Below are 26,839 nucleotides of genomic sequence, written 5' to 3'. Positions count from 1 at the left end.
GGATGTCTAGGATGGTTGCTGAAGCTGAGTTCATTCATGCTGGAGCGTCATTGGGAGACTATGGTGTGAGTTGGAGGCAATCTAAGACTTACTGTGTAAATACAATTACCTCAAGCCACTTTGCCAGACGAGCCGAAGTCTGAACTCTGGTACAGCTACCAAAGGTACTACAGGTGGCCTGTGGTAACTAAAACCTAAGCCAGAGCTAAAATTCAGAATGACCTCAGTGCTCACACATTCTCTTGAATGGTGACATTTTGCAGTAACATTAGTTTCTGATGGATCAATTACATTAAATCCCAAATTAACATCTGTTGCAGTGATCTGATCTAGAAATCACAATGGGATTGTGAGTTTGCTGTCCACATTACAATCTTTTTATTTTTCTCCCCAGATTTATCTAGGATTGAAAAGAGTGTGGTCCGTTGTCTTTACAAAATTGTCCAGATGCAACTGGGGAACAAATACACTCCTAAACTGTAAATTTCACAAATGAGAAGAAGATAAACTTGCACTGTTAAGCTATTATATATAACCTTGGCCAGGTTTTCTGTGGTTTTTGGGTCAGCATTTCACTTCTCTCCAAGTCTGAGGTTTGAGAAGTTACTGGGAAAAACATTCTACTATTCCTAGTCCAATGAAGTAAAAGTTCGTATGTTTACGCATGAACTACATTGACTCTTACCTCCTCTATAGTAGAGTCCAGTTACTATGAATCAGAAAAGGAAAGCTAACGGAATGGATGCATGTCTTGGGAGAGTTTTCAAGAGGGAATCAACAGTTGCCTAACAAAACTTTCTGGTTCACTGAGAAAATAATAGACTTATTCTTTTGTTTGGAAACTCATTTCTTTTCGATTTCATAAAACACGGTGACGATTTAAACTCACTATGTCTAGGTCCTAACATATATGTCACTTCTGCCACTCTGAAAGGTCAGGGTCAAGGTATTAATCTGCAATTAAAACTGTGCAACTTCTGTGCATGGTTTTAGTCCAGTGTGAACGTTTTGGATTTTGTGATTTTGTGATTTTGTGATGCCTGTGATTTTCCACTGGCTTTAGTTATATTAATCTGTATGGTTTACCTACTGCCAGGCTGTAGCCAAAGAACAGCAGAAGATTCAGGAAATGGAGTAGGGAATTATTCCATAACTCAGTTATACTTGTCCATAACTCATCTCTTAACAAGTTGCAGCTTGTATGTTTTATAGACTAAAATGAAAAATTGGAACTAGTATTTAAACCAAAACAAAACTGAGTGTTTGAGATTCACTAGCATAGAAAAATTGCCCTGCTAAAGCATATTATACATATTATACTGCAATACTCAGTCTTTCACTAAGCTTTATCAAAATTTATTTAAATTTTGAAGTATTTTCCAGCAGAAAATGACAAAATAATCTGTGATTTGAGAAAGTCAAGTTCAACAGAAAATCAAAAAGTCACAAAGGTGTAAATGAAGAATTCTGTTTTATACTTTACTACTTATTTCAGCTTTCTCGTTTTACAAAAATGGCAATATTTTAATAATATTTTGGGCTGGGATTCCACTTAAACAAGGTTTTTGTTCTAGGAGTTTTTTCATTCCATTAATGAATTTTAATTAAATAATTTCTGGTATAACAATAAAGGTTTCTATAATTTGACCTACTTTCTTTTGGATATCACATTAAACTATTTTGTTTGTTCAGTATTTTCTAAAAATATATTGACTTGGTATGTTTGGTCTTAATTTTTTCAAGTATATTGTAATTGCCATTCAGATTATATATACTCATAATCAAAAGTAGGGTATTATTATACATAAGAATGACAAAACTGCCCACAAACAGCAATTTTCTTTCCTGTTATTCAGTCATAGGCATACTATCACAGACATGCACATTAAAGTATCTATCCAGGACTTGCTTAATACAGTAAATAAAATGAACTTTTACTATGACAAAATAAATTTCAGCCATACGTCTAAACAGAAAAAAAAAATCCTTGACGTTGCCATGCAAAGTAAAACAATATTTCATTTTCTGGTTGCATTCAGTCATACTCACTCTAAATCCAAATCCAAATTAAATAAATTAATAAAATCTCCAAATAGGTACCATATTTATAGATATGTCTGTGAGCCAAAAGCTGTATAATTTTCATTTTATTTAATCTTGCTTTCTGTCAGGAAACTGAAATGCACTATAACTTTATTGTAATGTTTATATTTTTCCATGCATGTATGTGCATTTTACTACAACTTGGGCAACACATTTGGAATCATCTTCATTATAGTCTTGTTAGTACTTTTATTACTTGTACTCCAATAACGCCTTTAGGTTTCAGTTGAAAGTGGGGAAGAAAGGTACTGGGAAAAGGCATCTGGCCAGTAGCAGGCAGGAATTTTGTCAAAGGACTCAAGGACCACTGGTATCCTGAGCCCAGGTACGGTGCCTTTCTCATAAAACCGTCCTTTCTCTAGTGTCAGTTGTGACAATTCTATACTCTGATACAGGTCTCTGCTCTAGGAAGATCAGTCAAAGTGATATAATTATGACACTTATGATGTCAGAGGGTTCGAGCAAAAGGAACAGGATAATGCATGCCATAAAGTGGACTGTGCCAGGTTACATGTTCCATAGGTCTGTACAGCTCCTGTACAGTCTCAGCTATCTGAAAAGCTAATGTTTCCGCCTGCTGCAGATGATCTGCAAAAGCTTTAACGGTCTTTGCCCTTTCCAGAGATTACTCTAGAGGAAATTTTGTATCTTTCTTTCCTAGCCTACTGAACTGAGATCATAGTTTCAAAATGTAAAGCTTTGTATTCACTAGGAAGGGTTTTAATTAGGATGGGACATGGGATACTGAAATCTTAAGCCTGTATATTTTATTATCTATTATCTCTATCTATGATCTTATCTATTATGGATTAATCATCTTTTTTAAAGAAGAGAAGGAAATACCTAATCAAAAACATTTAATATTTACAAAATTTCATGGTCATAAAAGTTCACAAAAAATAAATAATAGAAAATAGGGCTAGAGCAGAATTCAGGAGGTTATTTACTCCATCTGCTTGCCTCCAAACCAGCATCAATTCTTTGTGTGTCTTTTGGACAAATATTTCTTTAACTTTTCTTTCCTGTGATGAGATTTCGTAACTGCTGTAAGCAGTATATTCCAAAATTCAAATATTCTTGCCATTAAAAATATTTTTCTAATACCTAGCATAAATCAGCTGTGATGTTACTTAACCTCATTATTTCTTGTCTTACCCACAATGGACCTGGAGAACAGATGATTGTCTTTGTAGCTGTTCTTTAAACCACCTTCTTATTCTCTTTATCTCTAGAGTAAACAGCTCCAGTTCCTTCAGTTTTCCCATGTAGCTCATACTTTTGAGATATTTTGCTATCCTTCTCTGGTCTTTGTCAAGTTGGTCAGTGTCTCTTCTGAAGTATGATACCTAGAATGGATGTAGTACTTAAACTGTGGTTTTATCAGTGCCAGACTGAAGAAGGATGATTTCTTGTATCTTACAGGTTACAAATCTGGTTATAAGCCTCTCTGTAAAGTTTGCATTTCTTCTGACAACATTGTGGTATTGATAGGTAATACCTATATTGTGTTCCATTGTTAACATCAGATTTTTTTCTGCAGTTCTGCAAACTAATGTCTTTGGCATCAGCCAGTTCTCTCAGTACCATAGTGCGGATTCCAGAAGCTCAGCTAGTGTGAAAGCATCTAAGTTATCTATGTCCTTAGCATAAGCAGAGTGTTTACTGCGTCATCATTGACATTAAGTATACGTTGGCTAGAGCATAGTAAAGACTAATGCATATAAAAGACCCACTAATGCTTTTAGCCTTCTTGGTTACATTTGTTGAAAGCTTGCTGTCGACTAACAGTTTTCTTCCTCTTGATTATTACAGAAGTATCAAACAAAATGATGGTTTCAACTTGTGTGTCCCTTGGTAGTTGTATTTTAGTTTGTGTCTTTATATGCTTATGTTACTCTTTTATTATCATTCTTAGTTACTTGATCTTGTTCTCACTCTCTTTATGCTTCCTGAGTTTCAGCCAACTGAAGAGCTCATGATTTTGTCTGATTAATCTCTTTTTACACTTCCTGTTCTTCACCCTCAATGAGATTTTTGCTTTTGTACTCTTTATGTAATTTTTTTAAGGCACTGATGACTCTTCTTCTTTCCCATTACATCATGCCTTCTGGTTTCCTGAATTTACATAACAACAATGGATGAATTTCTGACCTCCTAGTAGCTTTTATTTAGTTGCTATTTGATACACTGCCATTTAAAAACATTGTTGTACCTGTGCAACGTCCTGGGCAACCAGCCTTCAGACTGCCCTGACTTACGTTTGGAATCAAGATGATTTCATCTGCTTTAGGAGGTAATGGCTGCAAAATAAGCACGAAGCCATCTTTGCCAGATCTTTTCACTGTAAAATGCATTTAACAAACTTACAGAGAAAAAAGTGAAATGCTTAAGAGTATTAAAATATGTCCCTGTAGCTAATTTTGGTTTTTTCCCCCCACTGGAACTTTCTTGTGGCTTAAGAAGCCCTAGGATGACCTTAAATACTAATTTTAACAAACATTAGAACCAGCAACTAAGTAGGTAGCTATTTTCTACCACTTTCTATTGTTGAGGAGCCACCATAACTTGAGAACTTTGAGCAGTGGGGTGGGGGAGAGGCATGCTGTATTTGAATACGTTTCTGCCAGAAGGTGTCAGAAGGTACTTGAATACTTCAGAAGCAGTGTCCAGCATTCCATGAGATCCTAAGGAAGAATTTCTGAAGGCCTGAGGATTTTTAAATGGAGAAAGATAGGACATTAAACAAGCCAGTGAAAAGGGGGTCTGGGTACAGCCAAAAGTTTATGTCTTGCATCTTGCTGTGCATTCAGAATGGACTAACTGATGTGTACAGTCATATTTGGAGAAACATCACCAAATAAGGATGTTTCTAGTACAGTGGTGACTAAAACTAGCACTGTTCAACAGTTTTGTCAGAGTTCTGGATGTGAATATGAAGTCACTCTTGAAAGCCAGAAATGACGAAGTATGTGGAATAACAGGACAGGCTCTCAAAGGCGGATCTGAATTGCTTGGCAGGGTGTCTCCATTCAGATCAAATGTGCTTCACGATGCCCAGGTGCAAAATTAAGTGCATGAGAACACAAAATTCAGAACATGCCTGTACAGTGAGGGGCTGTCTTCTGGAAACAGTTACTCTAAAAACTTTAGAAGTTAGAATGCAAGCAACTGAACAGTTGCTCAGTACTTCTGTGCAAAGACAATGAATGTTTTTTTTTGTAATCAGGAGCAGTGAGTAGGCTTAGGGAAGTAAGGTTGCCTTGTTATACAGCGCTGGTAAGACTCATTTTGGAAGCAGTGAGTCTTGTTCTGGTGCCCAAATTTTCAAAATGTATTGAAAAACAGTGGTGAAGGCAGGCAAGCTCATTATTTTAACAGTGAAGATGATTAGCCTTTAGAATTCCCATTTCTTGACATCTTTAAATCAAGACCGAAGTCATGCCCCAGACAGATGCAGAGTATGCTTTAGTCAAATGCTAGTTATTATGTGGTACACAAAAATAAAAGGATGAAAACTTAATGACCTGTATTATAAAGGCAGTCAAACTAGCTGGGCTAATATTCCTTTTTACATTAAATCTTAACATTTTTAAGAATGAAAAGATAATTCAGCAACCTTTGCATGACACCTCTGTAGCTTTCACCATTCCTGAAATGCCCTTTTCAGTTGTAGAAAGAATATAAAGGCAGGCTCCACACCCTGCCCTGCTGTAATGGAGAAATTTTATGGGGAAGGACTCAGAGAGACCTTTTTCTTTTCTTTGTCCCATCACAGAAGGTGAGATTGGACTCACAGATACCAAATTTATATACAGTCTTATCATCGTCTAAAACATCTACCTTTGTATACATACATTAAAAGTTTTAACTAGATTAATCTGTGCATTATTGTATTATAAAAGTGATGTTTTAAACACCTCAAAAATAAAAGCAAAAGAAAGACAAGCTTTGGTATACATTCTTTATAGTTCTGTAATTCTCACTTGTGAGCTCCGAGTATCATAATAGAGACATTACACATACATTGCACAAAAGATGTTTTACTGATAGTGTAGCAGTGATACTGTTTTATTTTCATTTAATTTGTGGCTATATATGTAATACAACCATATAGGAAGAGAAGCACATTTTAAACTAAATCTGTGTTTAATTTCAAGCCTTAAAATTGATTGTTGATCTGCCAGTAGAGTTTGTTTTGCATCCAGCATATCAGATTTCAAATGGTATAACAACATGATGCAGATTTTATGTCAACTTAATGGAGAGGTAACTATTTCCATGCATGTTAAAATCTATCCTGTAAGTACTGCAAGACTTACTGTAATGATAACTTCAAGAAACAAAAAATAATTGTTGAAACCATCAGTAATATTTCTTATTTTGTACAACTGATGCTTCAGCACATATGAAAAATATTTTATTGTGGTTTTACTTTAAAAACAGTTCAAATGGTGTGTGCATTTTTGAAGCTGAAAAAATAAAATGCATATATATATTTTATATACAGTTCTATTTTTTATTTAATATAAGATAATTAAAAGTTGTTTATTTTTTAAAAACCTGGTCCATATTAAATGTCATATGCCAACCATTATACATGTAAGATAAATGAATTATGAATTACTACGTTATGTATAAATGTAGTTTCACTGTAGGAGAATTACTTCTCAAGAGAAGAGACATCAGTTGTCAGGGTAGCAATATACTTCTTACATTTGTGTAAAATAATAAAAAGACAAGTTTTCTCTTTAAAAACCTGTTGCAAAATTTTTGTAATACAAAGCAAAGTAAATCTCAAAGTCTAAGCTATATGAAAAGACCACAAACTTCATAAAAGGACAGCTGTTGGTCCTTTTGAGCTACAGAATATTCTGTGTTTTGGAATCATATCTTACGGGTTTTTTAAAAAATCATTTAGACTTTGATATGCGTGGGTAAACTGATTTCTCTAGGAAAACATTTGAGAAATTGCTATAATATTATTCCTTAGGACATATTTTACAAAATAGATCAAAATATGTTCTTAAAGCTAGACACATTTCATTTTCTTCTGAAGTCAAGATGATAATGATTATTAAAAAAAGGTAACATGAAAAAATTGTAGGAATCTTCCTTTAGGACACTAGAAGTTGCAGTTGTTAAAAAATTACCTTTATATTTAAACAATTTTCTGTGGGGAAATTCTGTGGATATCTACTGTTACAAGAAATTTAAGTAAAAATTAGCTATGAAGCTCCATCCACATACACTTCATTGATTAGCAGAAGTGTTTTGTCTGATATAAGTTACTGATCTGAAACTTTATCAATTATTTTTCTCACATTCCTTTTGGATGTATTTTCTGACTTGTGATTCTCTGCTACATTTATGGTATCTGTTGAAGAGCATGTTAAATTTAAAGACTTTTTTCTGTATTTGTCTTACTGTTTCTGTTTACATTTAAGACATATGCTGCAAAATGCTATGGTTTTGTTAGATCTACTTGTTTCATATTAGCAAACATTATTCAGTTTTTCAGTATTCTGTATTTCAATATGATGTGCACAGTTGAGTAAAATATTTTCCTCTGGAAAGGGTTGGCTCAAAGTCCTTTACAGTTTCAAAAGTGTCAATTGAAAGAGATAGGCTTGGGCAGCACAGTTCAGATCTGGGTGGCGGCTAAAGCTTCCCTGGAATTCAGAGGCATGTGGGAGATGGATACTGTAGCTTGATGTACTAGGTGCTCTAAGTTGTAACTTCCATGTTAGCACCAGTCGGCATTGCTCATGCACCCTAGCTTCTGTTGCAGCTACATCGTAGCTCAGCCCTCCTAATTTCTGTGTGGCTGGGTTCATACCTGATTTAATTAATAGTCAATCTATATTATAGGTTCAAAAGAATCCATTGTTATCATATGATTTAACTTTCTGCATACTACAGGGTGTGTTCTTTGTTCTTTTTCTTGCTTTTAGTCTAGTAGCTGTGACTGAAATGGAGCTTATCTTTAAGAAAAACATCCAATCTTGACTGAAAGATTTCCACTGCTGGAAAACTTATCATCACTCTAAGTAATTTCTTTCAAAGGATAATTAACCACACAATGGAAAACTTGCACTTTACTCCTCATCTAAACTTTAGTACTTTTAACTTCGAATCATCAAACCTCTGTGCTAGACTGTAGAGCTCTCTGTGATCACGTTCCTCTTCCTCATAGATTTATTTATTCACTATGAATAAATCATACCTTAATTTACTTTTTAATAAACTGAATAGTGCTTCTCATGTCTGTCTTAATGCAACTATTTTCCAGGCTTACAATCATTTTTATTCTCTCTCTGAATCATCTCCATATTTTCACTTTCCTTCTAGAACTGTAAAAAGGAAAATTAGACACAGAATTTCAGTAGTAGTTGCACAAGTACCTAAAAAGAGATAATACCTATGTTCCTATTCAGTACTTTCACTTATACATCCCAAAATTCATCTTTTTAATCAAATGTTACACTATAATCTCAAATTCATATTCAACATCTGAAATCTTTTTATATGCTCTGGTTTCCAGGATAGAACTCCTACATTGAGCTATATCCTGTTTTCATTATTTGTAAGTGTATGACCTTAAATTTAGACATAAAAGAAACGGTACTGGGCAGATCAAAAGACAATGTATCCCAATAACCTGACTGAAACAGGAGGGGAGACACGATAATTGAGATGGAAGTTTTCTGTCATTAAAGCTCATCTTTTGCACTTTAGATGTTTTGACCTCTGATTTCCAGAACTGTGGGAAACTTGACTGCATAACTTACGGTAGTGTTAAACTGTTTATATTCTACCAAGGCAGAAGAAACCCAGGACCATACATGAATGCCCAGGGTGAAATAAGAACAGGGCAAACACACAGCTTTTTAATGCTCTCCAAGCCCCCACCTGTTTTTAGCTCAGGGACTTGAAAATTGAATGAGATATTTATATTTTTACTGACCTGCAGTGAAATCTTTTAGCTTTCACAGAATCCTTTCACAACTAGTTCTACTAGTCTGTTGCCTCATTTGAAGAACCAGCTCCCTTTATTTCTTTTTAACCTGAATCCTATTATACCTCATTATTACAAAAGATTATATCTGTATTAAAAGAGACATTGGACAGTCAATGCCTATCTATCCCTCTCAATGCCATCCCTAACATTGTAGACTTCTATCATATCCCTTCAGGCACCCCTCTTCTAGACTGAAAAAACCTTGGATTATCTTTGCTGCGCTTCTCTGAAACTTTCCCAGTGCTATAGTAACCTTCCTGAAACTGAGGCTGCAGAACTGCATGAAGTTTATAAGGTGAATGTGAACCATGGATTTACACAGTGGTATAGTGACATTGTCTGTTCACTATTTTTTTCCAAATAAGTCCTAATATTCCATTTGTTTTTTGATTGCCATCTACCCTAAACCCAAGATATAATTTCTAATTTTTAATGGTCAGCTGAAAACCTATAATTTCATCTATGGAGTCAGGATTGTTTTTTCTGATGTGCATCACTTCTCATTTTCTCATTTGCTATTTTATTGCCCTCTTAGTCTTAGTAAGTTCTTTAGCAGTTTGTCACAAGTGACCCTGAATCATAATGTCATCAACAAACTTTGTCACATAACCATTCCTTCCATTTTTCAGGGTGTTTATGAGTATGTTGAATTGCACAACTTCAACACAGGTCCGTGGAACTCCACTAAGTCACATCCTTTTATTGAACTGACTATTTGCTCTTATCCCCAGTTTCCTATCCTTTAGTCATTCTTTTCAATCCATGCAATGACCTTTCCTCTTATAATATAGTGGCTTAGTTTCTTTAAAAGGTTTCAGGGAGGGACTTTGTCAAAATCCTTATGGAGTCCAGTTAGACATATCAACTAGATCACGATTGCTGCAAGCTTGGTAAGTTTTGTAAGGTAGGACTTCACTTAACAGATCCATGGTGACTCTAAGTATATCATATTGTTGCAATAATATCATATTTAGACAGATGTCTGCTAATTCTGTTCTTTATTACAGTCTACCGATTTGTCCAGCACCGATATTTGGCTAAAAGGCCTTGGATAACCCTTGAAGTATTTTCAAAGTTCACATCACATTTGTTGTTTCCCAGGACATTGGTAACAGGGCAGTTTGAAGCAAGAGGATACATGCCACTTCTACTGAATCAACTATTTTACCCTGTTTCCTTTAGTTGAATACTATCTAATAATGGCAATTTGTTATTGTTCACAATGTTAGGGGGGTTTTATAAAAACTTTCTGTAGTCACTTCAGTTTCCAAAACATCCTCTGAAATGTCTCCACAATGGAAGATTCCAGTTGGAATCTCTTTGGTTTCTTCCAGAGTGAACACCAATGCAAAGAATGCAGATAGCTTCTCTGAAACGTCTGTATCTTCACTGTGTGTTCTTTTGCTATCTGCAAACACTCATACAAAACTCAGAATACTCGACTGCTTAATTTACTAGTCCATTCACAGCAAGCCATATTAGTAACTTGTCACCTGTGCTATTCACTCTCACTTCAGTCTATATCAGACTTTATTAATCTATATCTATTGCAGACTTTATCAATAATTCCATTTCTTACTATGTCTGTGTTATTCAACACCATAGAATCAAAATAATCTAACATGTTTCTTCTTTAGCAGTAGTTTTACTAGTACTAGTAGAAGAGATTAAGTTTTATATTAAATGTACTTTACACATTTGTTAATTATTTCCTTTATTTTAGGGAGGTAATCCAACAGCTACTGTAATCGCATTGTGTTCAATGAGAGATTTCAATCTGGCTCAAGAAACTTGTCAGCTGGCCATCAGAGACATTGGATGTCTTGAAGTGTTAATTAATTTACTTGATACAGAAGAAATTAAATGTCAGGTAAGTAGCTTTGTCGAATAAAGCAATGAATATGCCTTTTCTATTAGAATATTTTTTCAATTTTCAAAGTTATATGGTATAAAGAAAATTGATTTATTTTCTCATTTCTGTATTTTCTTGATTTCAAGGATTTTTTAGAAAAAAATCAATTTCTTTGACTTTCAGTTTCCTTCTTTTCTTCTGATTCAATTTAAAAAATAAAATGTTTTAGATAACCCAGCATTTTAAAGAATTTTTCTGTTTATGTATCCTTAAATAATGTTTAGCTTCTGTTATCTTCCATTATTTAGATTGGTTCATTAAAAATCCTGAAGGAAATTAGTCAAAATACACTGATCAGACATGCAATTGCAGATCTTGGGGGCTTACAGATCATGGTGAAAATACTGGACTCTCCAGATAAAGATCTAAAATGTTTGGCAGCTGAAACAATTGCTAATGTTGCTCGATTTAAACGAGCACGAAGGACAGTAAGGCAGCATGGAGGAATCAAGAGATTGGTAAGCAGACATTAAAATTTATACCCTTGTCATATGCATATTTTTGTCCAAAAAATATGTCATATATTGTATACATGATTCTTGTGGTAGTGTTTGCCATCATTAAAAAGCAGATAAATACCAAACTTCATTAAATACCAAACTTTGGTATTTAATTCATTAAATACCAAACATCATTAAATACCAAACTTCCCTGTAGATAATTTAAATTTATTTTTTTTTTAGGTTGGGCTGTTGGAATGTATTTCAGTGGGATCAACCAGTCTAACACTATATCAAGGAAAAGATACTGAAATAGCACGCTGTGGGGCTTTGGCACTCTGGAGCTGCAGCAAAAGCATCAAAAATAAAGAAGCAATCCGTAAAGCTGGTGGCATTCCATTATTAGCTAGATGGCTCAAATGTTCACATGCAAACATCTTAACCCCAGTAGTGGGAACACTACAAGAATGTGCCTCAGAGGTAAGTAAACACATATAGCTAAGTTATTGCTAATCATTAGAACAATTAGCTACTAAAAGGAAGCATTATGTTTGACTTACTTAAACCAGGGCAGTTAACCCATCAGGAAGTAGATGCTTTGTGTTGTCAAACTGTTTTTGAGAAGGTCACAGCTTGTAATGAAGTAAAGACCACATATTTTTTATTTAAAAGGCTAGGAGTTGTTTGTGAAAGAGAATATATAGAAATTAAATCCTTAATCAGTTTCATTTTTTTTCTCATTTTTTTCATCATACTTGACAAATTTGGCAACTTCAGATGCTATATTCTGGTTAATCAGTACATTTAAATTCTACAAAGCTAATCTGCAGATGTGGCCAAGAAGATCCAATGCAGTGCAGGCAGTGTGGTTTACAATGTCCTTGTGAATTGGGTAAGACGGTGTCTGACTGATTGCAAAAAGAAGAAAGGAATATATGTGATTTTTCTACAGGTTTCCTTGGCAGGTTTCACAACTTTGAGTATGTTCAGTTTTGAAATCTGAATACAAGTATTTTTTACCATTGCCATATAAGATGAGCGGTTATTTCTCCATTTCTGGAATCATATTTGAAATTAAGATGCATTGCAAGTAAGGTAAAAAATACACCTAAGTTCTCCTGGTGCATTTGAGACGTGGAAGACATGATTTTTCAAAATATTTTATATTATAAAACACTTAGTATTTTCAAAATTAGCTTCTTGAACTACACAGGTTTATGCATGATCCATGAGACAGCAACCTGGCACATTTTAGCTTCAGTAAGTCTATATTGAGAAGGTGAAGTTTTTGAGGGTTTCTTATCTGGCCAGATTTGGAAATAACACTAAATGTATGTCTTACACAGATGTTTCCCCTCTCTTAAATAATGGTCCCCTGTTACAATGCCTGTGGGTTAAAATTTGGAAGAAAAGATCACTAAAAAGTTTTAATTCTAAGAACATGTTTTTCTAACCTTGTTCTAGGAATAGATCTGTTGTTTTGGCTGCTGGCTCTCGATGAAATGAGTGGGTGTTTTTTGATCCTATTCTGAAGCACTTTTTTCTTCCTTAGCTCTGAGCAGGGAGTCTGGACACCTTTCAGAATATTCTGAATTCTGTTTAAGCCAGGTGGCTACGAAATAGGCATTGCAGCACCTAGTTTTACAGGTGATTTGAAGAGCACTGCAGAGAATTTATATATTTGATTAACTTTGAGAACATCAATAGTATTTTCAAGGCAACGCAGATAAGTTGTGCTTAAAATAAAGTAAAAGGCTTCTAAATATTAAAGCCTAGAATTGTAGCACTGTACTATTATTGTGACTAGTGTTATTAACTGTTAATATACAGGATTTAAAAGATGCAATTTATCTTTTTAGCCAAGTTACAGACTTGCAATAAGGACAGAAGGAATGATTGAGAACCTTGTGAAAAATCTGAGTAGTGAACATGAGGAGCTTCAGATGCATTGTGCAAGTGCCATATTTAAGGTAACTGTATTATTATAATCAGTAGATCAGAGCCAGGATTAGCCCTTGTTTTCATGTGGTTGTCAGTTTTAATATTTCTTAGTTTTACTATTTCTTTAATGTGTAAGAAATTACTGTATAAAAATGTTGATGGTCTTTGGTTTAATTCTTATGAGACTATTTTAGCTGCTTATTTAATATTATAATTAAGTTCATTCCTGCTTGCTCTTCTTGTGTGCAAGCCCTAAATTGCACAGGTATCCAACACAGAGAGGCACGGCATACTGTGCAAAGAGCTGCTTTGGTTTTTTATGTTTGTTTTCCCACAAGGTGGACAATGTGACAGTATAAGCACTGCTGCATATACAGTAGCAGTTTACTGTCAAACTCTCTTAGTGAGTTGTTAGCATATTCAGATACTTTAATAAAATATTTATGTTTTCTTCTGTATTAGTTTTTACTAGTTACAGCATAATACACCTACCTTTTGAAGACATCATTTTACACATTTTACATAATGTATATATTTAATTTTTTTTTTATAGTGTGCAGAAGATAAAGAAACGCGTGACCTGGTTAGACAGCATGGAGGTCTACAACCACTATCTGTTCTGCTTGGTAACTCTGAAAACAAACGACTTTTAGCAGCTGTGACAGGAGCAATCTGGAAATGTGCAATCAGTGGAGAAAATGTGTCAAAGTAACAATTTAATTTTACAAACATTTATTACACTATCATGTTTTGATTTTATGGGCCTCTGTTGTTTTCAAAATTGTTATGTCATGATTCTCCAAAATCATACCTTATAATCAGTTGGGCTTTCAACTTAGGTTTTATAGTACTTAAAAAATTGCCACCTGACCTCATTCAGGGTACAGTGGAAACAGTGTTAAGTTCCTGGAATCTTAAGAGTCAATGGGGACAATTGGTGCCTCTAAAGAATAGTTAAGATATAGGACACTGAGTCAGGAGGTGTATTAGCACATACTAAATGTCTGACACGTTGGCTTATCTGATATCCCCACTCCTCTCTGTAGCTTACAAACTGGAATCACTGCTGCATGGTAGAGAGAGTAGTTAGCACACTTAGCTTTAACGTTTTACATCAAGAGAGACAGAGAGCAAATGATCTCATTCTAGAATAAATATCTAATACACATTAGGTTGACCTACTTTTTTAATACTGGAATTTAGGATAATTAGCTTAGATGCCTCTCTCCTTGACTACAGAAGAGGCTCAGAAAAGTAGCTTAGTCTGGACACCCAGCTTCTAAATGAGTGGAATTAACTGATGAGAGTCCTACCATAGGTACCTACTACCGCTCAGTATCAGGGTTCTGAGTGATTATCTGTGAATGTGACAGCAGGAGTTATCACTCTCTACCTTTCATGGAACAGCTTAATGATTGAGAATACTCAACCCCCTCAATCTAAAATCCATTTATCAGATTCATGCACCTTACCTCAAAGAAAAGCCGGCTCCACTGGAGTATGTGCTAAGCTTCCTGCTGAAGTTATGCTGCTCTGTACAGAGGAATGTAAGATTCATAGGCTGGAAGGAGTATAAGTAAGAGGTAACTTCTTCCTGCAGCCCTAATTTTAGTGTACTTTGCTGGACAAGCAGATATGATAGATAACTGCTGGATAAAAATCAGAAAGAATTCTAGTAATAAGGGTTTACAGTCTGGCTTTTTATTGTCCTAAATGAGTTCCCAAACTGTTGGTATACAGAGCCATGGTCTTTACATACTGTACTGCTGTCCTACTGCGTTTTGCATTCTTGATTGCACAGTAACCTGGCTTTTCAGAAGGGTATATTCTTCTTTTCTGTGGGCTTTGGGTATCTGCACAGAGGCATCCTGGTTCTAGATCAGTCAGTGATGAGATGGACTGAATGGCTCTCTCTATAATAGTAAACTAAACAGGGCCAAACCTTTCAGGGTTCAGGCACTATGTTATGATTATCTGTACTGTTTAACTGCTAGCACAGTCCCTTATACAGTTTGGCCTGTGCCAGCAAGCACTCTCCCAGAGAATGCCCAGACACTCCTTGGGAACAGTGCAGGCAACAGATTGTTTCCATTAGGCAGAATGGGTGAGGCCACCCTGAATTGTGAGGATAAGAGATTTTAGCCATATGGATGCTGTGTTGTGCTTCTTGTCCTCAGGCCTAGAGAATGAGCCATGGCCTGTTTTATTTATTAGTATAGCTGTAGCCAATAATTCTGTCCAAATGCAAACAGATTTTTGAGGGGCTACTCACATATCTTTGGCAAGTGCTTGATGCTCCATGAAGGTTACTAGCCAGGCACAGCTCCAGACTTGAGCTGAATTCATGTATTATGTAGTGCTGAGTCTGAAGCAGTAAACCCTATCCAAACTCAAGATGGGAGGGCACTACAGAACAAGGAGGGAGGATAATATGAAAACACAGAAGTAGATCTGGAGGCATGAGCTTGAGTCTGGCACGAAGCTAGAACTAACAAACCCTTCTGGTTCCTGCAGGGCCACTTAATTATCTTTGAACTACTCCACAGTACTTTCTATTACCGAAGTACGTTGCTGAGATGTTGTGCTGACTCAGCAATGAGCTGATACAGGTGCCTGGGCCTGGCTAGCTCAGATTCCAGTTTGCGTGCAAGCAGCCGTACTGCTTCTGGACACAAGATGGCCCGAGCCAACAGCTCTGTTAGAGTGTAGCCTGCCCATTGCAGAGCCAGCTCATATCGTTCCATCTGTGAAGCAGTTGGTATGCAACACAGATAAAGTAGCCAGAGAAAATCAGAGGGTTTTTAAAAGTGTTTGCTTGCTGTGTTGCTCTTTTTTTCATGCTGTTGATGTTTTCTCTTGAAAAAAATTTATAGGGATACTTCCCAATTATAGTGAACAAAGAGAGGAAGATTCCTCCTTAAGCAAAGGCTTGAATCATGAAAAATGAAATTTTCTCATTTCTCAGTTACTTGAATTGTTATACTGATAAACCAGCTTGGAAAGATTAACTTTTATTGAAACAGTTCTAGTTCTGCCATCAAAATCTCAAAAATACTAATTTTTTTTTGTATGAAAGAAAAGCCACGTGTACAACTGATTCTGGGAAAATACAGGGTATTTGTAGCTCAAGTAGACATTTCCAGAAGCTAGGGGCCGTGGGGGAAGCACAAATGAGAACTGTACCCTCAGAGAAATTATCTCTTTAGAGGAGGAATTATGTGTATTTACACAAAGATATAAATCAAAGCATAATTATTAGATAATATACAGGTTAGTTCTAGCTTGATATATCAAGTGGAATTGTCAAGGTGTATTATAGAAAATGTATGAAAGGAAGATGCAGTATTTGTTAAGTGTTAAGAATCTTCTAAGTTCTGAACAAAATGAACTTCGAAGACAACCCCAATACTGAGGAGTCCTGCTCTGAAAGTCCTGCTCTGAATGATGACCTTGGGAAGTCTAGCATGCATCTGTTTGTAGGATGGGACTTCCAGGATTTTTAAAAACGTATTTTTGATTTTCAGTACCAAAAGTGCTATGAAGAATGAGTGAAGTATTAATATAGCAGTCAACTCAAATTTCTGTCAATTTATTACTTGATTTCAGAATGGAACTAACATAGTACAATAGAAATGTACTAGAACTCTAGGTCTGACCTTAGGAAAATGCACTTATTAGGCCTCAACTAGGTATAGAACTGGTCAGGGCAAACCGTCTAAAGGCTAACATTTAGTGAAAAATAAGGGTGATCCTTTGGTCCAGAGAGGTGGAAGAGGGTCTGATATACTACTACTCTAGCTATTGTTAACATGGCAGGAAAAAGTACGGGAAGTTAGGATGCCACAGTACTTGCCAGTCTTCCAGTATGCTTTCAGCTATTTATAGATGTTGCATCCACATGTCAAGTTTTAAAAAACTCTCAAACTACTCTGCAGATTCCTAGATAGCTGAATTAGAGAAATGTATTTAAAAAGGTAGAGTAAGAAATTATGCTGTATGTCACACTTTCGAGAACTGATTGAAGTGATTTACCTGTATTGTGATTTGTTCAACAAGATACTTTACATACAGAAGTTAAACATTATACTTCAATTATAATTATACTGTAATTATAAAATTAAACTTATAACAGTAACATACTGAAAATAACAACTTTGATTTTATTTCTGTATTTTAGATTTCGGGAATATAAAGCCATAGAAGCTTTGGTAGGACTGCTTATTGACCAGCCTGAAGAAGTTCTTATAAATGTCGTCGGAGCACTGGGAGAATGTTGCCAAGAGCCAATAAATAGAACTATTATCCGTAAATGTGGTGGAATACCACCTCTAGTGAAGTTACTTACTGGAACTGATCAGGCACTACTTGTGAATGTCACCAAAGCAGTGGGAGCTTGTGCAACAGAACCTGAAAATATGATGTAAGCTACTCATATTCATAGCACTTTAAATATTGAAAAAAAATTTTTTTAGTAATTCTGGCACAAATATAGTCAAGTGTAATGTGACTTAAAAGGATATTTTTGTTTTCCACAGGGCTGTGTGGGTTAGTTGCATCCTACTGTAAAATGTGCTATATATATATATATATATATATAAAATTAAGGAAGCATATAGAATGTAAAGCTTTTACATTTTGGGGAAAATCACATAAACCTTTAGTAAATTGATTTTATTAAAGTTAAAATTCAAAGTTACAGAGCACCATTATAAAGTGCTGTATGATAGGTACCTGTTTTGCCTTCTCCTTTTTCATCTGTTCTCAAATCATAAATAATAGCCTAAATTAGAGAAAGTAATTCCAAAAGGAAAAGAGCATATTTACTGTCATGAAAAATAACACTTTTTTTTGACCCTTTTCTCCCCTGTTATTCCTTTGCAAAACCAAATAAAAAGACTGTCTTTTTACTGAGAGAGCTGCTGCTCTCTTTGGTTTTGTGATGTAGATTTGTACAGCTTACAAAGATCCTTGAGTTTTATGATTAAGTGTTCCAGTTAAATGTTGAGGTCGGCATTTACTGTGCTTACTGTTCCCTTACAGGGATATTTACCTCAAGATTCTCTGCATATTTCCCTCCTTATACATAAGAAAGGTCAGAAAGAGAGTTTTATTAAGCTCCTCCTGTTCTGATTTGCATAATTCACTTGATATTCATATAACAGTGCAGGGAATTCTTTTCCTGAATAGGGCTTTTGTTTTCATGCTTTGGCTGTCACCCAGTGGCAAAAGGCTAGATGGTACACAACTGTAAACATGGGTTGTATGAACAGTTAGCCATGTAGCATAAAAGTATACATAAATGAAATCACTTTCATGACATATCTCACTAAAAATCAGCCTTTAGAGTAATGTATTAACTTAACAGAATTAACATTGTAACTCAACTGATAAATTTAAATGCTAACAAATATAAATTGATATTTATAAAACCTCAGACATACACCAGTACTCAGGACTATCACTTGTAGTATCCAGTATGGATAGCTTCATACTGGAATGTGGTCAGTGTAAGCACCAAAAATAACACAAGTTGCTGCTAAAATTGTGATGAACAAAGTCCATCTTGTTTTTAAGAAGGAGAGAGTACAGATTGTTTGGGACAAAATTTTATGGAGTTTGCGAAGAGTGGACAAAGGGATCAAATGTTGAATTTGGTTCACACAAAAAAATTCTCTATTGAAGGTTCTCAACTCTTAAAATGTTTTTTAAAATATTTTAAAACATTAACAAGTAAACAAGATCTTAGATCAAGAGCAGAATATACTTTTTACTACTACAAAAAACCCATTACACAGAAATTATTAGCAAGACTGTGACATGTACCTGATGTATTGTGCTATTTAGACTTGTAGTACTAGAAGAGATAATGCTATCTTTTCCCAAGGCGTGAGTCATCCAGGTGTGGATAAGTTTGCTACCAATCCAGCAAAATATTTAAAAACACTGCTTAGTTAAAACATTGACACCAGTGCAACTACTCACATGTTTAAATTATTTGCTTGGTTGAGTGCTCTGCCTCTCACAGGGTTAAGATATTAGATTTCTGCCCCGCCTCAAAAAAAAAGGGACATCCATTCCTCTCCCTTCTCCTCCTTGCAGACCAGTAGAGCAGCAACTGAAATTTTAGCTCCTCATCCAAACCACTCTCCTCCTTTTTGGGAAGAGTAAGTCACCAATGACATGAAGACTACATAGACTACATAGTCTGTAGTCTGTAGTCTTCACTCCCAATTTTCTCTACCTCCTCCCCCTCCAGTGGTGCAGGGGAACAGGGAACAGGGGTTGCAGTCAGTTCATCACACGTTGTCTCTGCTGCTCCTTCCTCCTCAGAGGGAGGACTCCTCACACTCTTCCCTTGCTCCAGCATGGGGTCCCTCCCACAGGAGACAGTTCTCCATGAACTTCTCCACCATGAGTCCTTCCCACGGGCTGCAGGTCTTCACGAACTGCTTCAGCGTGGGTCCCTTCCACAGGGTGCAGTCCTTCAGGAAGACTGCTCCAGCGTAGGCTACTCTCTCCATGGGTCTACAGGTCCTGCCAGGAGCCTGCTCCAGCGCAGGCTTCCCACGGGGCCACAGCCTCCTTCGGGCACATCCACCTGCTCCGGCGTGGGGTCCTCCACAGGCTGCAGGTGGATATCTGCTCCACCGTGGACCTCCATGGGCTGCAGGGGGACAGCCTGCCTCACCATGATCTTCACCACGGGCTGCAGGGGAATCTCTGCTTCGGTGCCTGGAACGCGTCCTCTCCCTTCTTCTTCACTGACCTTGGTGTCTGCAGGGTTGTTTCTCTCTCATATTCTCACTCCTCTCTCCAACTGCAGTTGCACGTTTTTTTCCCCCCCTTCTTATTATGTTATCCCAGAGGCACTACTACCATCACTGGTGAGCTCAGCCTTGTCTAGCGGTGGGTCCATCTTGGAGCCAGCTGGCATTGGCTCTATTGGACACGGGGGAAGCTTCTAGCAGCTTGTCATGGAAGCCACCCCTGTAGCCCCCCCTCTATGAAAACCTTGCCATGCAAACCCAATACATGTGCCAAGATTGTCTTCTAGAAAGAAGCAAAGCAAAGCCACTTGTAGCCTGTAAGTATATACAGGTGATGAGAACTTCCTATTGCAGTTTGATACTTAGCTGTTTATGGTCTTCCTGGTTCATCTGGCTAGATCCCTATTACATTCCTTATTTCATAATCACTTATTCCTCAGAATGGCTTGACAGGTTCTAGGAGATCAGTTGTTCTCTACTATAAGCTTTTCTTCTGGCAAGTTTGGCTGGCAGGTCTTAAGGCTTGTTTTCTTTGTCATCTGGTACAGACAAGCACTGTTTAAAGAGTTACTGTTTAAATTTGGCACTACAGAAATTCTGAAAACTATGATGATTTTTCTGAATTCTGCTATCATTGACTTTCATATGTACTAGAAACTGAGAACAAAGCAGGAAAATTTAAAGGGAGTATCAAGCCCTCATAAGGATTGAGAATTTTCAGATATGTTCTTACATTTTATTAGCTGCGTGTGTGTTTAACAAAGTGTGGAATAGAGACTAAATATTCAGTTGAGCAGTATTCTATTTTGAATGTGGTTATACTTGCAGCAGTAGGTATGTGGAAACCATACAGACCGAGAGTGGAGCTCATGTAGTTTCTATGAATGATTCAAGGATATGTAATGAAGAGGATGGGATTAATATAAGGAATAAAAAACTGAGAGTGTTCTGTGAAACAGTGCAGTTAACTTCTGAGGGAAATATTGTACATTATCATATGTTCCATGGAGGAAGCCTGCACCGACAACGAGAGAAGACTGGTAGATCAGCATAGGTGAATCTACAGCTTCTATATGTCTTTTATTTATTTTATCTCTGTCATGTTTCCTAGTTGACACTTTTAATTTCTACAGCGACTGAGTGGAAGGTACAATAGTGTTACTTTTCTGCACCAAGCCTTTACTTTAAGGCAACTTCAAGCAATTAAGTGATTCTTACTGACTGTATTGAGCTACGTAAAATAAAGAACAGCAGCCAACTTCTCTCACAGCAAAAAAATAAGTTGGCTTTTCTTAAAAAAACAGAACTGTGTGACTGAACTTCCTTACTATTATGTGGACAGCGTGAAGCTGTTCTCCATACTCAGTCTGCTGCACGGCCACTGACAGAGGTGCCGCTGTACATCTTTTATGTACATTGGTCTTTCTGAGGAACTTTTTACAAGTTATTCTTTTTCTCTTACTAAAAGCAGAGGACTAGTGCTTATTCTTTAACTGCCACTAGATTTTCATTTGCCCTTTTCATTTGAAAACCTATAGACTTCATCTCTAGCATTCAAAGCTGAGGGTTTAGAATCTTATAAACTAAAATGTACAATTATTTTAGCCAAACAGATGGAGTTTGAGTCAGTGGTATATAATACTATTTATCAAAGCAGTCCACAGCAACTAGTGAAAATTTTAAGAAACATGCTAAATTGTGGTTTCAAAAAAGACAAGATTACATTCTGCCAGAATTAAACCCTGTAATCTTACCAGTGAGCACAATACAGAGTCAGTATAACTTCGTTTATTTACATTTGTATTTGTGGTCTAAATTGGCAGGCAATTAAACTAGACTTCTCAAAAGTTCTGGAAAATAACACTGTAACAGAAAAAGATGATAGATATGACAAACAGATGTCTAGGCTGTGTGTATGCATGTGTGTTTAAGTAATACATGTTGAAGTTTCTACTGGAAATGTTCAATATTAAATTTGAATTTGAAAGAGAAGTACTATTTCAGATTAACAGCTTTGCTAGTTTCAGATATATATAAAAAAACAAAGTAAATTTCTAGAATTGTAACCCACGTCTTGCACAGACATCTCACGATGTTAAATGATGTCATGATATCAAGGTTCTTAAATGTGAAAAGCCTTTATTAAACAACTGTTGACTGTAAACAGCCAACAAAAGTAATTAAAAACATTTATCTTGTTAAATTATCTGCACTGGTCAAATAGCAAATACCAATTCATTGTAACCTGAGATTTCCCAGAGGCTGTCCTGGACACTCCGGTAATCTCTGAATGGGTTTAATTGCATTAAAATTATTTGCCCATAAGACATATTCTATATACACCATATGTCACCTGTTCTGTGTGGAAACCAGGAAGATGTTTTGCTCATACATCTTGCAGTTGCCTTTTTGTAGGAGTGATATCAGCTGCATACCCCTTCATCTCTGCTCTAATCATGTCTGGCCAGCACATGAGTACATGATAGGAGTGCCTCTTCACTCCAGCTATTTCTATCTGCCAATACAACTACTTTTGATTATTTTGACGAGCAGAATAATTTACACCTTGCTTTAAATTGTATCAGTGATCAAATAAGAACAGTCTATGACAAGGCACAGAGCTTTGAATCAGTCTTCTGGATTACAGGTCTATTTTCCCATGTCTGTCTTTGGCTTTTTGTAAAGAAACATAAATGTGTATTTTTGTCCACTTTAAAAAGGAACTTTCACATAGAAAGGAAACTAATGTCTAAGGACTTTTATAGAGCAAACATTTTTCAGGGCCATTTATTTTAGTGTTCCCTTTGCTTTTATAGCAGATATGCTCATTTAACACCAAGTTTCTTCATCTGCTACATTGTGCAGTGAAACCATAGAAAGATAAAAAATTGAACTGAGAAAGCATTAGTCACTTGTTTAGCAATGCTTTCTTTAATTGGCAAATATATGTTCTCAGCAAGATGAAGATAAAAGGGTTTGTGCTTGTATGGTGATTACACAACAATAATTCTTCCAGTATGAGAATTTAAGAGCATCGTTCTCCTATGTAGAGTTCTTTTCATTTGAGTTAATCTAGTGTAACTGAGAGAAAGCAGTAATCAGTGATGAGTTTTGTCCATACTGTTTTTTAGTTTGATTTTATACATGTTGAATGGACGGAGGACTACACTTTGAGATATTCTGAGCTGTTCTGTTGGGTGTAAGACAACTGGTCTCTCTGGTCTTCAAGCAAAAGGCAAAATTCCTCTTTAGAAAATGCACCATAGAGTGAGGCTAGTTTGCCTTGAAAAGCTGAAGAGAAGACAAGAAAACTGAAAAGAAAATGAAAGTAAACTTTAAATTGAAAAGGAAGCTTTCAAAAAAATAGAAAGGAAAGATAAATCAGCCTAGAGGTTGTTTTTTTAAGTGTGGTGGAAAAAGCTGAGCTCAATGTTTGGCTTCTATCTCTTGATTTTTATATGCTGGTTGGAGCTGGGTCATTTATATTTAGCCCCTCTTGGGAGGAAGTACCTCATGTTGGTAAATGGTCAGTACTCTGCTTGACTAGAAGAAAGATTCATGGGTTCTTTTTTAATTAATTCCAATATAGGAAAAAATTCCTTGTGCTTTCTGAAATGACAGGAATGTAATGTTAAAATTGCTTAAAAGTGTTGGGAGTTTGGAGGGATTTAAAATCTTGTTTTGAAGCTTTTACTTAAGTCATCCTTGCTATGTTGAACATATGTATGTAAGTGATCATGCTGTGTAGTTTGTGATCATGCTGTTTTATTTTGATGTGTTAAGATTTCTGAATTTGAGTGATGATTTTCTTGCCATTGATTTGGAGCTGAGTATGTAAAATAAGCTGTATTAAAATTAGCAGATCTTAAATAACTGATAGTATCTCAACCATAACTTTGTGCAAAAAAGTATTATTTTGAAAAACATAGTTGTTTAACCAGTGTGCATAAAAGCGTTATGAATAAAATCCTTGGTTATTTTAGACAGAGTTCATGTCCTTAACTTTTTTTTCTGCTTCGAATGATGGTAGGATTATATACAAAGCTGATTTTATAATTAGTTTAAAAATTTCCTGGCAAACCTATATACCGTAAACACAAATGAGATGTTTTATGTGATGTTTTTAAGCCCAATCTGTATTTAAATTTCTCTTATATTTACCATTAAAGATGTAGACTGATTTTATACAATTGAATTTTTACTTTTGAGGTTGGAAAATGAAGGTATATTTGCTTTTCTTTATCTCCAGCTCATCTGCTTTGGGTTTAACATATCTTTTTGAAAAAAGGCATGTTTGTAAAGGCTATTAAGTTTTGTTTGACCTTCCTTTCCCTTTAAGGTATTAACTGGACCTTAATGTGAAGTTATGATCCCCAAGCCTGACTGATATGTAAACATAACACAGATGGTGTAGAGATGATTCTGATGATAATTCATTTTTCAGCTAGTCATGAAGATACTTTGATTACAGTGTGTTTAAGTAATTATAACATAGTGTTCAGTGTTAGTCTTGTTGGTAAGGAACACATGGGAAACAAGTTACACGTTATTCGTGCCCAACAAAGGATGCACTGTGGTGTGACCATTTTAATTTCTAATGCTAGATTAGAAACATAGCATTTAAAAATATGTCATAGAGTAAGGTAAATACATTAAGCATAGACTGAATAAAAAGTTAAGTACATAGTTTTGGGCATAAATATTTGTTTTGGAAAGTATTTGTTACTATATGAAAGAAGCCAGTATGCTTGAATTCAGATTTCACTTTGCATGCAGATCATTAAAAAGTCACATGCTTCTTTTCACGTTTCACATTCTGGTTATAAGGTAGTTTACATTATCTTCTATAAGCATTTTGAATGACAGTGCTGAGAAAAAAGTAAACAGCATTAATGAGATTTAGTTAGAAAACATATTCTGTCTTTACATCATTTGTTCACACCCATCTGCTATAGTAAGCAATGTTTACTGACTATGTTGCTGGCAATTAGCTGACAAGCTAATTAGCTGAGACAAGCACTTACATAAAGCAAAACAGTATGTTAAAGAAAATCATACCAATATTTATTAAAGCAGTGTTCCAAACAAACTGATATAATTTAAAATTTAACATTGTCTACTCCATAATTAATTATCTCTTTTTTTGTCTGTTTCTGCAATAGGATAATTGACCATCTAGATGGAGTTCGTTTGTTATGGTCATTGTTGAAAAATCCTAATCCAGATGTTCAAGCAAGTGCAGCTTGGGCTATTTGTCCTTGCATTGAAAATGCTAAGGTAAGAAAGTATTTGAAGTAGTAGTTTTGTTATATATATACTCACATATAATTTTTATATTTGGATGATTTCCAGCAATACTTTGCTGTTTGCTACTTGCACTCTCTTTATTTCATTCTGTTAACGGCTTAAAAAAAATTGATGTATTCACTTTTCAAAAGTGAATAGTCCTCCATCTAGCACTCATTATAGCATTCTGTTTTGCCTTTACAGTGCTTACTGTATTTGGAAAATATATTTTAATAACTTACCATGACCTAAACTTACTGTTCCCAAGTAAAGCATGCTGAAAATCTGACAATGCTGAAAACAGAAAGCTTCTACTCACAGGCTATGAATAGCACAGGTAGTTGTAGTTGGTCTCCACTATGAGGTACTTCAGCTATGTTCTCAAGAGACCATCATTTGGTTTCAGAGCATATTTCAGACTCGGTGCCAATGTAATCCTTAGATTTTCTGCTCAGACTGCCAACAAAAAGTGCCAGTTGTGAATAGTGGTTGTTGTGCAGGTCAGTTGTGCACAGAAGACTGAGCTATTCATTTATTTCATGTCAGTTTCCAAATAGAGATAAAATGGTGTGTATAAGCTGTAAGTCATCTTCAGTGAATTCTTACTGCTGACCTGCAGTAAAATAAATGCGGAAGATTTTGTTTCCCATTAGAAGTTTCCTGGAATACTAAGTAGACTTTTATCCTTAATCCTTGTACAGTAATATCTTCCATTTCTATTTACCTCTGTATTTAATGCAGCTTTTGCATCTTCTCTCTACTCTACCACGAATACATATCCTTCTACATTCTACATATAATTTGAGATCCTGACTATGTAAAGAATGGAAATTCCTTCAAAGTGCTAGATATCCTTAGCATCCTTTGCAGGCAGTGTTTCCTGTTTGAAACTGAGCACTGTATGGTTGCTATTAATTTATATAGATGGATGGATGTAGATACAGATATATGGAAGAAAGTATTATGAGAACATTTGGTCTTGGTTTTTATAACTTAAGCATTTTCTATTTCTTCACAATGATTTCTACAATGGCAGCTTGCTTGCCATTTGCAAGCATGCGGGTTATTCTGAATTATCTTTCCATCTTTTTTTAAACATATACACTCTAGTATAATAAATGTTTTTGTTACCTAGTGGTGGGGTGTATACATATCTCTAGATGTATACCTGCCTCTATTGTTCTCTGAACAATATTGCAATAACTGAATGTTAAAATAGTACTTTATCTCAGAACTGAGGTAATACTTATTATGTGTAAGACTCTGCAACCTGTAGTGCCAGAGTAGAACTCCACATCGCTAGAGCTTCCACTAAAAGCACTTTTTCAGAAACTAAGAGGATAGAGGACAGCTACTGAAATTATAGACTACA

At 35.6% G+C, this 26,839-nt stretch overlaps 1 protein-coding gene across 2 annotated transcripts in view; it reads left to right on the top strand.

Moving 5' to 3' along the window:
• ODAD2 (outer dynein arm docking complex subunit 2) overlaps window positions 1-26,839 on the top strand; it is an 88,394-nt gene that overhangs the window by 22,772 nt on the left and 38,783 nt on the right. For both annotated transcript variants that reach the window (XM_072851529.1, XM_072851528.1), the window contains exons 10-16: window positions 10,845-10,991; window positions 11,282-11,491; window positions 11,717-11,953; window positions 13,333-13,443; window positions 13,968-14,122; window positions 17,592-17,834; window positions 25,344-25,458. In XM_072851529.1, coding sequence (XP_072707630.1) covers window positions 10,845-10,991; window positions 11,282-11,491; window positions 11,717-11,953; window positions 13,333-13,443; window positions 13,968-14,122; window positions 17,592-17,834; window positions 25,344-25,458 — 1,218 coding nt within the window. The remainder of the gene's footprint in view (window positions 1-10,844; window positions 10,992-11,281; window positions 11,492-11,716; window positions 11,954-13,332; window positions 13,444-13,967; window positions 14,123-17,591; window positions 17,835-25,343; window positions 25,459-26,839) is intronic.

This window comes from Ciconia boyciana, chromosome 2 (assembly GCF_034638445.1).
Source record: "Ciconia boyciana chromosome 2, ASM3463844v1, whole genome shotgun sequence".
Classification (NCBI taxonomy): domain Eukaryota; kingdom Metazoa; phylum Chordata; class Aves; order Ciconiiformes; family Ciconiidae; genus Ciconia; species Ciconia boyciana.
This window is presented reverse-complemented; position numbering and strand designations above follow the sequence as displayed.